At 55.5% G+C, this 12,482-nt stretch overlaps 1 protein-coding gene across 6 annotated transcripts in view; it reads left to right on the top strand.

Moving 5' to 3' along the window:
• TLN1 (talin 1) overlaps window positions 1-10,802 on the top strand; it is a 31,704-nt gene extending 20,902 nt beyond the window's left edge. For all 6 annotated transcript variants that reach the window (XM_034664095.1, XM_019799314.2, XM_019799313.2 and 3 more), the window contains exons 34-57: window positions 652-795; window positions 1,238-1,399; window positions 1,635-1,775; window positions 1,869-2,050; window positions 2,247-2,379; window positions 2,473-2,574; window positions 2,664-2,834; window positions 2,917-3,066; window positions 3,175-3,276; window positions 3,353-3,472; window positions 4,222-4,368; window positions 4,538-4,704; window positions 4,815-4,998; window positions 5,093-5,218; window positions 5,319-5,435; window positions 7,810-7,995; window positions 8,130-8,237; window positions 8,734-8,839; window positions 9,017-9,141; window positions 9,237-9,362; window positions 9,490-9,552; window positions 9,659-9,841; window positions 9,979-10,107; window positions 10,237-10,802. In XM_034664095.1, coding sequence (XP_034519986.1) covers window positions 652-795; window positions 1,238-1,399; window positions 1,635-1,775; window positions 1,869-2,050; window positions 2,247-2,379; window positions 2,473-2,574; window positions 2,664-2,834; window positions 2,917-3,066; window positions 3,175-3,276; window positions 3,353-3,472; window positions 4,222-4,368; window positions 4,538-4,704; window positions 4,815-4,998; window positions 5,093-5,218; window positions 5,319-5,435; window positions 7,810-7,995; window positions 8,130-8,237; window positions 8,734-8,839; window positions 9,017-9,141; window positions 9,237-9,362; window positions 9,490-9,552; window positions 9,659-9,841; window positions 9,979-10,107; window positions 10,237-10,362 — 3,300 coding nt within the window. In that variant the 3' untranslated portion in view covers window positions 10,363-10,802. The remainder of the gene's footprint in view (window positions 1-651; window positions 796-1,237; window positions 1,400-1,634; window positions 1,776-1,868; window positions 2,051-2,246; window positions 2,380-2,472; window positions 2,575-2,663; window positions 2,835-2,916; window positions 3,067-3,174; window positions 3,277-3,352; window positions 3,473-4,221; window positions 4,369-4,537; window positions 4,705-4,814; window positions 4,999-5,092; window positions 5,219-5,318; window positions 5,436-7,809; window positions 7,996-8,129; window positions 8,238-8,733; window positions 8,840-9,016; window positions 9,142-9,236; window positions 9,363-9,489; window positions 9,553-9,658; window positions 9,842-9,978; window positions 10,108-10,236) is intronic.
• Window positions 10,803-12,482: the final 1,680 nt, after the last annotated feature.

Raw genomic sequence — 12,482 nt, 5'->3', positions numbered from 1 at the left:
TCTATATGGCCTATTGGGTGGCCTATTCTGTGTGGTGTGACTTACTTCTGGAAAAGCATAAAGAGGAAGAAGCAGAGCGACCATGTGTTGAAGTATAAATCAAACCTTCTGATGGTCTTCTAATCATAAAAAATCGTTGGCAGCCGTTATACCCATCCCTTCCCTCTCCAAATCTCTGAAGCTTGGAGGCGGTGTGAATATCAGTGGTCCTAACAACCTGCACAGTTTTCAGACTCTTTCAAAGGGGCTTTGCCTGCGTGCACGTGTGTGTGCATGCACGTGTGTGTGTGTGCGTGCCAGGGTGGCTTTCAAACTTTTTGACTTCTACTTATGGTAAGCAGTACTTTTTACCTTACAGTCCCCCAGATACACATCTACGTAGAAGTTTGACGAAACCCTTACCATGTGGTTTTCCTTTTTTTTTTTTTTTTTAACCTTTTTAACCTTCTGAAATGTTCGAACACATTTAACAAAACAGGAGAGGTTTTTTTCTTTTTTATAGTCTAATTGTCATTTGTTAATATACCTCCGCTCACATAGGACCCTGGCTACTAAACTTACCCCTACTCCCCTTTGTGCCCACTGTCACTGGTCAGTCCCACCGAGAGATAGCCTTTCTTTCTCACCCCCCCCACCCCTCTCTCTCCCCAGGCTGCATATCTGGTGGGGGTCTCTGATCCCAACAGCCAAGCTGGGCAGCAAGGACTGGTGGAGCCCACACAGTTCGCCCGTGCAAACCAGGCAATTCAGATGGCCTGTCAGAGTTTGGGGGAGCCTGGCTGTACGCAGGCGCAGGTAACTTAAGGGAACAGGTACTATGGACAAGGCTGGGAAAGGGTGCCGGGCCAGGATGGACCAGCCCAAGAGGGAGGTGTGGGGGCGCATCTCTGACCTTCCATACACAGCTTCTCTGGGGGTAATTGTCTTTTCCTGCCATGTTTCTTGTCACTCTTAGTTACTGGTAAGTTTAGAACTTCTCTGTAGATGTTTGACTTCACTCTCCTACTTACCCTAGTACAGCTTCTCCATCAGTGTGTCTGTCTTCCATCTCCCGCTTCCCACACCCTGTTCATCTTTGGGTATCTCTGTCTCCCAAATCTTCACTTCTCAAGTGACTCCGTCTTTCCTAGTTAGACTTCCAGAGATCTTGCTCTCCCTCCAACCTGCAGGCTCCTGTCTGGGTCGTACACTTCCCTCCTGCTCTCATCGTGGCTCTTCCGTGTGTCTGTCTCCACAGGTGCTCTCTGCGGCCACCATTGTGGCCAAGCACACCTCTGCACTATGTAACAGCTGCCGCCTGGCTTCTGCTCGTACCGCCAATCCTACCGCCAAGCGCCAGTTCGTACAATCGGCCAAGGAGGTGGCCAACAGCACAGCCAATCTTGTCAAGACTATCAAGGTTGTCAGTGTTTGAATTCCCAGCCTCTCTCTGACCCGTCCAGTCTTCCTCTCCCCGAGTCCCTGCATCAGTCCCTGAGGCCTTCTATCACAGCCCATCTGCCTGAGCCCAAGCCCTTCCGTGTTCATACTGGCATCACCAGCCTCTCCCTGCCCCTTTAGCCCAGGAAAGGAGACCTGGGCTTCACCTCCTTTGCCTACAGTCAGTCCTGAAGGCCTGTCACTCCCATTTCCAGGCGCTTGACGGAGCTTTCACAGAAGAGAACCGTGCCCAGTGCCGAGCAGCAACGGCCCCTCTGCTGGAGGCCGTGGACAATCTGAGTGCCTTCGCATCCAACCCTGAGTTCTCCAGCATCCCTGCCCAGATCAGCCCTGAGGTGAGGCGATGTGAAGGGAGAACTGATGGGCCGGCTGCCCCCTCATCTTTGCAGGAGTTTTGAGACTCACCTCCCTGCCTCCTCTCTCCCCAGGGCCGGGCTGCCATGGAGCCCATTGTGATCTCTGCCAAGACAATGTTGGAGAGTGCCGGGGGACTGATCCAGACAGCCCGGGCCCTAGCAGTCAATCCCCGGGACCCCCCGCGCTGGTCAGTGCTGGCTGGCCACTCCCGGACTGTCTCAGACTCCATCAAGAAGCTCATCACAAGCATGAGGTATTGCGGGGGTAGAGAACCAATGTGACTAGAGAGCATACACTGTGGCAGAACGGGGGGCAGGGTGGGTAGTGCAATTAGATGGGATCGTGTTGGAGGAGACTTGTTGTCCAAAATTTGGGGGATATGGGGAAAGATAGACTAGCCTTGTTTTAAAGGGATGTTCTTGGTGTTGGAGCCTATGATGTGTCTACAGGGACAAGGCTCCAGGGCAGCTGGAGTGCGAGGCGGCCATCACAGCTCTGAACAGCTGTCTGCGGGACCTAGACCAGGCTTCCCTCGCTGCAGTCAGCCAACAGCTTGCTCCCCGGGAGGGAATCTCTCAAGAGGTAAGGGAGAAACGGGTTATATGAAAGGTTGCATCTGGGAAGAGAGGCCCTGTTCCAGGTCACAGTCCGGGCTCAAGCTGGCTTCCTTCCCAGGCCTTGCACACTCAGATGCTCACTGCAGTGCAGGAGATCTCCCACCTTATCGAGCCGCTGGCCAGTGCTGCGCGGGCTGAAGCCTCCCAGCTGGGACACAAGGTACCCGGCGAGACAAGTGGGGAGTCCCAGGGCAGGGCAGGCGAGGGTTCCTGGCCCAGCTGACCTCCACTCGAACCCCTCCGCCTCAGGTGTCCCAGATGGCACAATACTTTGAGCCGCTCACCCTGGCTGCAGTGGGTGCTGCCTCCAAGACCCTGAGCCACCCACAGCAGATGGCACTCCTAGACCAGACGAAAACCTTGGCAGAGTCCGCCTTGCAGTTGCTGTACACAGCCAAGGAGGCCGGCGGGAACCCCAAGGTACTGAGAGTGGGAGGAAGGGTCTGCTACTAGGAAGAGCTCAGAGAAGCGGGAACACTTGCTCACTTGCTCTGCCCCCCAGCAAGCAGCTCACACCCAGGAGGCCCTGGAGGAGGCTGTGCAGATGATGACAGAGGCCGTAGAGGACCTGACGACAACCCTCAACGAGGCAGCCAGTGCTGCTGGGGTTGTTGGCGGCATGGTGGACTCCATCACCCAGGCCATCAACCAGGTTAGAGTCCTGGGGTGCCTGCGGCCAGAGGCTCCCTGGGGCCAGGGTCCCTGAGTTCAGTGTCAGAGACCTGACAGTCTTTCTCCTCCCTCCATCCGCCCCCCTCAGCTAGATGAAGGACCAATGGGTGAACCAGAAGGTTCTTTTGTGGATTACCAGACAACTATGGTGCGGACAGCCAAGGCCATTGCTGTAACCGTTCAAGAGATGGTGAGTTTGGGAGAGTGTAAGAAGGCTAGCCCCAGGGAGCTTGGTGTGTGCATAACTTTACTTCTGTTGTCACCAGGTAACCAAGTCAAACACCAGCCCTGAGGAGCTAGGCCCTCTTGCTAACCAGCTGACCAGTGACTACGGCCGTCTGGCCTCCCAGGCCAAGCCTGCAGCTGTGGCTGCTGAGAACGAAGAGGTAAACATGGGGGCAGCTTCCATGAAGACCTCCCCCCCCACCCCGCCCCTCACAGAAAATAGTGGCAGGCCCTTTGTCCCCATCATGTCAGCCTCTGGGGCCATCCCACCCTTACTCTGTCTAGCCTTCTTTAGAAAGGGGAACACCCCCTCAGGGCCACTCCACTAAAGAGTGGTTAGGGCTTGTATAGGGACAGGATCAAAGTCACAGGGATAGAGGAGACAGCTGACAATCTAGAGATTTCCTGGTCTGCCGACACCCCTCTGGGACTGTGGCTGCTTCTCTGCTATCCTGCAGGTCTGTAATCTCTTCTTAGTTCTTCCTTGTTGCAGACCCATGAAGTTCTTCCTTCCCTAAGCTCCTGGCTTTCCAAGAAAGCAAGTAATTGGATCTTACCACCACACACCTAATCCCCAGCCCCAAACCCCTCCTTAACCACATCCAGGCCAAATTGTAATCCGTGGCCCTCTGATTCAAATACCCCAGCATAAAGTGCTTCTCCCCCACCTCCTCCCTGTGCTTAACATAATCCTCACCAGTGGGTGCCTGCGTGCTATTATTTTCCATGTGTAGGAGGTGACCTCCTGCCTGAAGGATATGAAACAGGAAATCTGCGTGCTGGGCACTTTTTCTCACCACCCCTTTAGTCTACGGTGCATGTTCTGTTAGGTCCTTCGTGACTCCTCCAAGCACAGCGGAGGTCCGAGTGCCTTTTGTAAAGGCCATCTCCCTTTCCCATCCGCTCGCAGATAGGTGCCCACATCAAGCACCGCGTGCAGGAGCTGGGGCACGGCTGTGCCGCTCTGGTCACCAAGGCAGGCGCCCTGCAATGCAGCCCCAGCGACGCCTACACCAAGAAGGAGCTCATAGAGTGTGCCCGGAGAGTCTCTGAGAAGGTGACGGCACTCACCGCCGTGGACTGGGCACTGGCTCCCCAGCCCTGCTGCCCTTCCCATCCTCTTCCCGCCTTCCCAGCCCTCTCCTCCATCCCTTCTCCCGGGCACTGGTGACCTTCCCCTTCCACGAGGCACTGACCAGAGTCACCATGTGCCTTTCCTCCCCCAGGTCTCCCATGTGCTGGCCGCGCTGCAGGCCGGGAATCGTGGCACCCAGGCCTGCATCACAGCCGCCAGCGCGGTGTCTGGCATCATTGCTGACCTCGACACCACCATCATGTTCGCTACCGCCGGTACCCTCAATCGCGAGGGAGCTGAGACTTTTGCTGATCACCGGTGAGGAGGAAACTGGGCCTCCCAGAGGCAGGGTGGCAGGTGGGGCCAGAAGTGGCTGGAGGGGCTGGTGAAGGCCTGCGAAGGGCTGACTAAGCCGGGCCCTCCCTCAGGGAGGGCATTCTGAAGACCGCCAAGGTGCTGGTGGAAGACACCAAGGTCCTGGTGCAGAACGCGGCCGGGAGCCAGGAGAAGTTAGCACAGGCTGCCCAGTCCTCTGTGGCCACCATCACCCGCCTCGCCGACGTTGTCAAGCTGGGTGCAGCCAGCCTTGGAGCCGAGGACCCTGAGACACAGGTATCCAGCTGATTCCCCTAATTCTGGCCAGAACCACTCACTGCGTATTCCCCCTTTCCCTCCCACGGACCACAGCCTCCGCTCCCTCATACAGGTAGTGCTGATCAACGCAGTGAAGGATGTGGCCAAAGCCCTGGGAGACCTCATCAGCGCAACAAAGGCCGCAGCTGGCAAAGTCGGGGACGACCCTGCTGTATGGCAGCTCAAGAACTCCGCCAAGGTTGGAGGGGAATGAGAGCAACATCAGGAGAGGGGCGGATCACTGTGCTTCCTCCTGTTCCTTAACGTGACTCCTTCTGCAACTCCTCTGATGCCCCCAGGTGATGGTGACCAATGTGACATCATTGCTCAAGACCGTGAAAGCCGTGGAAGATGAGGCCACCAAAGGCACACGGGCCCTGGAGGCAACCACAGAACACATACGGCAGGAGCTGGCGGTGAGCGAGAATCTGGGGCACTGGGGTCTTGGGTCCGACAGGGATCGTGACAGACTGTGAATCTGCATTTCAGATATTCACAGAAATGTAAACAGTCACACTCCTTCTCCTCGCTCACAGCCAGACTTCCTAAGTGAGCTGCGCTGGTGTCTTTCCCCTCCTCGCCTACTCCTTAGTTAGCATTTGACGCCTGCCTTCCCCCACCCTCCCGCTTTCGCCCGCCACCAGTGGCCTCCGAGCTGCCACATTCTGTGGTCTCTTCTTGGCTTTCATCTTCTTCAGACATTTTGAAATCATTTGACTTTGTGAACAAGCCTCTCTGGAACTCTTTCTTCCTTGGCCTTCCTGACACCGGTGGGCTTTTGTCTTGCTTCTCCAGCGCCTCTTCCGCAGCGCCAGCGAGCCACCTCCGGCCTAGTGAACGCCGAGGCCGGCCCGAACTGCTGCAAATCGCCTTTCTCTGTCCTCTTCTTTGGCATGTTTAACCACTTCCATGGTCGTTCTCTAGCAAGTTGACTTCAGTTCTGAGTTTAGTTATTCTCAGCTGCCTGTTTGACAAACCACCGAGATGCCAGGCCTCCCAGCTTCTGGCCAGCAAGCCCCTTCCTCTTATGATGGTAGCCACCTCAGTCACCCGTGACTCTCCGGTCTCATTCCCCTATCTGGGCCATGGCTCGTCCTCCCAGCCCTCCTCTCCCATCGCCCTGCAGGCACCCTGCTTGGGGTCCTCATCCACTCTCCCTCCACTTTGCTGCGTGGGCTTTCTGCCTGGGACTCTCCTCTCCTTCAGTTGCTGCCATTCTCACCTCCTTCTCGTCTTACTCATTTCTGAATTCACCTTTCTGATACAGTCCTTGGCGATGCCCAAACTGAAACTCTTAGCTTTCTGCCTCCCAAACCTGACCATTCGCTCGTCTTTCCCATCTTGGTCAGCAGCACCTTTTAATAACTCTGATCCTAAAGGCAGGAATCCAGCTGTAATGTTCATTTTCCTCTTGTTCCTCACATCTAAGCACATCGCCGAGATGTGTCAGCGCTCTCTCCCGGTGGATCTCATTTTCTCTTTTCCCTGCCTCCACCACCTCCACCTTGTCCAAACCATCACCGGTCCTTTGGTGTGTTGATGCCATAGCCTCCATCTGCTCTGCCCCCTCATTCACCCCTCCCGTGCGCTCTCCGTACACAGGAGCCAGAGAATGTAAATGAGGTTATGTCACTTCACTGCTTAAAACCCTTTAGTGAGTGCCCTGGCATCTGTGGTAAAATCCACACTCCTTACCGTCACCTTCCAAGCCCCATGGCCCCTGCCAACCTCCCCCTTCTCCTCTCGTCCTGCTCTTCCCCCTTCCGTAGCCCCGGGCCCTGCACTCTGTCCCTTCCTTCCTGTTGCAGGCCCTCACACTTGCTTTACTCCAGCTTTCTGAATATCTGGCTTCTTCCAGTCTTTCAGGCTGCAGCTTAAGTGTCCTCTCCTCAGGGGCACCTGGCTGGCTCAGTCAGTGAAGCATGCTACGCTCGATCTCGGGGCCGTGAGTTCAAGCCCCACTTTGGGTGTAGAGATTACTTTAAAAAATAAACTAAAATCTTTAAAAAAAAAAAAAAAAAAGCCCTCCCCTTAGAGAGGCTTCCCCAGCTGCCTACCTGAGAAAGAACCTCACTTTTATTTCTCAGCATAGCACCCTCTTTATTTCCTTCACAGCTCAGTTCAGTCTTTCTGCTTATTTGCCTATTTATTGTCTGTGTCGAAAACAGTAGTGTAAACGCCATGAGAACAAGGGCCTTTTCTCCTTCATTCCCCATTGCACTCCTCTAACACCTCACACAGAACCTACCACCTGCTGATTTTTAATAATTTGCTGGATAAACACATATATCAAAATATTTTTATTGACTTATTATGTAAAATTCTAAGTTTTTTGATCTGATATTCAAGGCCCCAACAACCTTTTCTCCACCATCCCTATAATTCTGGAACATTTCTTGATACTCTCTCACTTGACATCCTGGTTATTCATGGCCCTCTGTGTACCTAAAATGCCCTTCTGTTATCTAGGTCTCTTAATACCCAGCCCTTGCCCTACCTGTGCCACTCACTCCTTCAAGGCTTCTCTATCGTTTAGGAATGAAAACCCAGCTCAAAGGTACTTCTTAAATTTCAAACAAATAAACTCTTCCCAATCACTTCAGTCAGAAATGAGCAGCAGCCTTATGTCAGCTGTGACGTGTGAACTCCTCCAAGGACCTGATCTACAATAAGTACTCAGTGAATGCCGGTTATCAAGCCGGTGGAGGAATGGACAGATGATACAAGGAGAGTGCTACATTGTCTTAAGTCTCACTCAGTGTACAATTTTTCTTGTTCGACCCCCAACAGGTCTTCTGTTCCCCAGAGCCACCTGCCAAGACCTCCACCCCAGAAGATTTTATTCGCATGACCAAGGGTATCACCATGGCAACAGCCAAGGCTGTTGCCGCCGGCAACTCCTGTCGCCAGGAGGACGTCATTGCCACAGCTAATCTGAGTCGTCGTGCTATCGCAGATATGCTTCGGGCTTGCAAGGTAGAAACCTTGATAGTGAGCCGGAAGTCCAAGGCGGTGCGGCAGCTCTCGGGCAGAACGTGGGAGGGGAGAAAGTGCAGGGGCTCTGGGGGCCTGGGGCTCTTCGGGATCCTCACGCTAAGTCTGTGGGCTAGGAAGCAGCTTACCACCCAGAAGTGGCCCCTGATGTGCGGCTTCGGGCCCTGCACTACGGCCGGGAGTGTGCCAACGGCTACCTGGAGCTGCTGGACCACGTGCTGCTGGTAAGGAAGGCGGGCGGTCTGCTCCTCGTACCAGCCTCCCGGACTACAGTCCTCTCCCCACGTGCTTCACACCTCGCTCTCGATTCGTTCGTTCAGATCGCCCCACCCCCCCTTCTACTTCCCAAATCTGTTCTCATTCCCAAGTCTCCCTTCCACTGGGGCCCCATCGTTCTTAGAATCTTTGGTTTCCCGCTCACCTCTTCCTCTTCATTTCTCTTATCTCCTCTCTTCCCACCTGACCACCCCCTTCTCTACTGTCGTCGTCTCTTCTTATTTCATTCTCCTTGCTCCTTGTCAGCCGGTGAGTGACGCACCGCCCGTTGTGTTCACCATGTGTGCGGCGTGGTGCCGGGAGTGCACTGCGCAGGCGGCGTGGGGTTTGAGGGCTGCGGTGTGGAGCGGTTTCGGCAGGGGCAGGGGTCACAGTCGGCCTGTGTCTTAGCTCTGGTAGAAGCTGAGATCTGATGCTTCCTGCTCCCTGGCGTCTCTTCCCCAGACCCTGCAGAAGCCAAGCCCGGAACTGAAGCAGCAGCTGACGGGACACTCAAAGCGTGTGGCTGGTTCGGTCACTGAGCTCATCCAGGCTGCTGAGGCCATGAAGGGTGAGGGGTGACCAGGGGCAGGGAGGGAAGAGAGCCTCCGTCACGGGGAGATCTCTGCCTCCTGGTTGCGCTGCTCTGAGCCGGCCTCTGCCCACAGTCCCCACAGGTGCCGGGGGCTGGTGCTCCTGACCTCCCTGCTCTGCCTTAGCCCTTTTCTTCCTCCCTTCGCCCCACCAGGAACAGAATGGGTGGACCCAGAGGACCCCACAGTCATTGCTGAGAACGAGCTCCTGGGAGCTGCGGCCGCCATTGAGGCTGCAGCCAAAAAGCTGGAGCAGCTGAAGCCTCGGGCCAAACCCAAGGTCCGTCCTCCCCCGTCTGTCTTTCCGCCGCTCCTTCTGGCAGAATGTGCCCACCTTCACTTTGCATCTCTCTCTGCAACCTTTGTTCGTTGTAGGAGGCAGATGAGTCCCTCAACTTTGAGGAGCAGATACTGGAAGCTGCCAAGTCCATCGCGGCGGCCACCAGCGCCCTGGTAAAGGCGGCGTCAGCTGCCCAGAGGGAACTTGTGGCCCAAGGGAAGGTATGCACTCGGACGCCCGGAAGAATGGGCACAGCAGCAGTGTCGCTGTCCATCCTCAAATTGATGGCGGGCTTTTACACACCTACAGAGAGCACAGGTCTGAGTAGGCCTCCTCTGTCCTCCACAGGTGGGCGCCATTCCAGCCAATGCACTGGATGACGGGCAGTGGTCCCAAGGCCTCATTTCTGCTGTGAGTACACCGTACCCACTAGGCCCCTCGGCAAGGGAGGCTTGAGAAGGCCGGAGAGGGGAAGGACCAGGGCAGGAGGCGTATACTAACCGAGTCCTCACTGCAGGCCCGGATGGTGGCCGCAGCCACCAACAATCTGTGTGAAGCCGCCAATGCAGCTGTGCAAGGCCACGCCAGCCAGGAGAAGCTCATCTCATCAGCTAAGCAGGTGGCTGCGTCCACAGCCCAGCTCCTGGTGGCCTGCAAGGTCAAGGCTGACCAGGACTCTGAGGCAATGAAACGACTTCAGGTGAGGAACCCTGACCATCCGGCGGTACCTTGGGCTGTGCTGCTTTAAACCGTGACCCCCAAGACGTGCTTCTCTGTGAGGGAGGAGAGCGACTCTCAGCCGAGTTCCCAGCCTCCCACTGCCTTCCCTCTGCCCAGGCTGCTGGCAACGCGGTGAAGCGCGCCTCGGACAACCTGGTGAAGGCGGCCCAGAAGGCCGCAGCCTTTGAAGACCAAGAGAACGAGACGGTGGTGGTGAAGGAGAAGATGGTGGGGGGCATCGCCCAGGTGAGCTTTGCCCCAGACACCCTGAAGGACCCTGCCAGCAGGGCAGTCACGCTGCCGGCGCTGGCCCCGGTGCCCCTGCACCCTAAGGCACAGACTCGCTGAACCGAGCCCCTGATCTCCATCCCTCAGATCATTGCCGCACAGGAAGAGATGCTTCGGAAGGAACGGGAGCTGGAAGAGGCACGGAAGAAGCTGGCACAGATTCGGCAACAGCAGTACAAGTTCCTGCCTTCAGAGCTTCGGGATGAGCACTAGGGCGGCCGCTTCTATTTAATGCAGGCCCAGAGACTGTGCCCGCCGCTACCAAAGCCTTCTGGGCGGTCGGCCTGGCCCGTCCAGCCCCAGCACTCCCCAGAGTGCCTGCCAGACCCCGGGCCTGGGCCTCCCCAGTCCCGCTGCACATCCCCTGCCCCCTCCCTGACTCCAAGTGCCTTCATGCCCTAGGGCCCCCTAAGTGCCTGCCCCTCCCTAGAGTATTAACGCTCCAAGAGTATTATTAACGCTGCTGTACCTCAGTCTGAACCTGCCAGGGCTCCAGCCCGCTCCACCCTGCCAGCAGCTTCCAGCCAGTCCCCACAGCGTTGGCTCTACTCCTTTTTTGATACTGTCTACCCCCACCCCCAGCTACCTGTGGGGGCCATGGGGTTGTAAGTCCCAAACAGGTCGTGCTCCAATAAAGGTGATTCTGCCTGCAACTCCTGCCTGGCTTTGTGAGGAGATGGGAGAGTCCCCTCAGGGAGAGAGAAGGTGGAGGAGAGACTGTGACTCAGTTCTATCAACAACTCCGTCTGGCTCACAAATGGGGTGGGGGCACATTGAGGCATGCTGCCCCCTGCAGCCCTTCCTCCTCCTCGCACCCAGTCACCATAGTTGGGAAGCTGAGAAGTCCTGTTCCTGTTGTCCCCTACCTCACTGGCCAGCGCCTACGCCTCACCAAGTGTCATTCTGCTGGGACAGCAGCTGCCACTGCTCTTTGTGGCTACCAGGGACACTGTTCTTCGTAACTGCTCAGAGTATTTGAACAAATGCAGTTCCTGGCCAAATTCAAGGTTTTCAAAAGCAGTTTTGCCGAAAAGAATAAGCCCGTAAGTTACAAGTGTCTGAGCCTCAGAGAACTATGACCACAGATTTGGTTAAGGCTGTTAACAAGCAAAGAATCCGACCTGAGGCTGCATCGGGTAGTTTCTACTGCGGGGGCACTCATGGGCCCTCCAAGGCCTTGTTACTCCTGCCTAGAATAGCACTAGAAGAAAAAGAACTGAAAAAGCTTGATCCCCGTATAAGACTTCATCGGAGGGGGGGTTGAGGGTGGCACAGCGGTTAAGCGTCTGCCTTTGGCTCAGGGCGTGATCCCGGCGTTATGGGATCGAGCCCCACATCAGGCTCCTCCTCTATGAGCCTGCTTCTTCCTCTCCCACTCCCCCTGCCTGTGTTCCCTCTCTCGCTGGCTGTCTCTATCTCTGTCGAACAAATAAATAAAATCTTTAAAAATAAAAAAAATTTAAAAAAAAAGACTTCATCAGGGGGCACAGCTCCCCTCGTGGCCGGGCAGGTACTGGTAGCCCTGTTCCAGTTGCCCTGCTAATCTGGAGGTTATGTGGAAGGAGGCAGTCAGGGAGGTGAGTGTTGTTTCCACTTCCTTCCCCGTTCATCCCCTCTGCCCACAAGGCATGGATCAGGTGGCGTCCTCTCAGGTCTGCCATGATTCTCATGCGTGATTCTTTAACCAGCCCTGTTGCCCGGTATATTTCCTTGTCCCTCCCTCCAAGTAAAATAAACATCACCCACTACTATTCTTGGGCACATTTCACCTCCTTGAAGCCACGGCATCTTCTACTCCATTAGAGTAAGTTTAAAGTAGGTGGAATTACTTTGTCCTCCCCAGAGCAGCCCTTTAGGGAAAGTGCCAACTTCCTACCATCACTCCTGACACCTGTGATTAATTCATTCAATATTTGCTAAGCCATGCCCATGCTAAGCACTGGAAAATACAGATGCATTATCACCTCTCTGACGCAGAGGCCTGGCAACTCCAGTGCATACCACTGTGGCCCCCTCACCCCAGATTCAATGTCTTAGCATCGTGAGTTGGGAACCGTAGAGTTCAAATCCCTTCTACAACCTCCCCAACGAGTGGTAGTCCAGACTGAATTCCTCCAGCTATCAGCCCAGGACAGCTGCTTACTCCTGCCACCACTTCCCTGCCATGTCCTCAGGAACTGGGACCAATCGCACACCTCTCACTAGTGATGCCCCGGGGAGCCTTCCAGGGAGAGGCTCAAATACCCATCAGACCAGCCGTTCTTACAATGTGGTCCTCAGGGACCTACAGGTGCCCAAAACCCTTTCAGGAGCCCGTAAGTTCAAGATTATTT

This window comes from Ailuropoda melanoleuca, chromosome 7, assembly GCF_002007445.2.
Source record: "Ailuropoda melanoleuca isolate Jingjing chromosome 7, ASM200744v2, whole genome shotgun sequence".
Lineage (NCBI taxonomy): Eukaryota > Metazoa > Chordata > Mammalia > Carnivora > Ursidae > Ailuropoda > Ailuropoda melanoleuca.
This window is presented reverse-complemented; position numbering and strand designations above follow the sequence as displayed.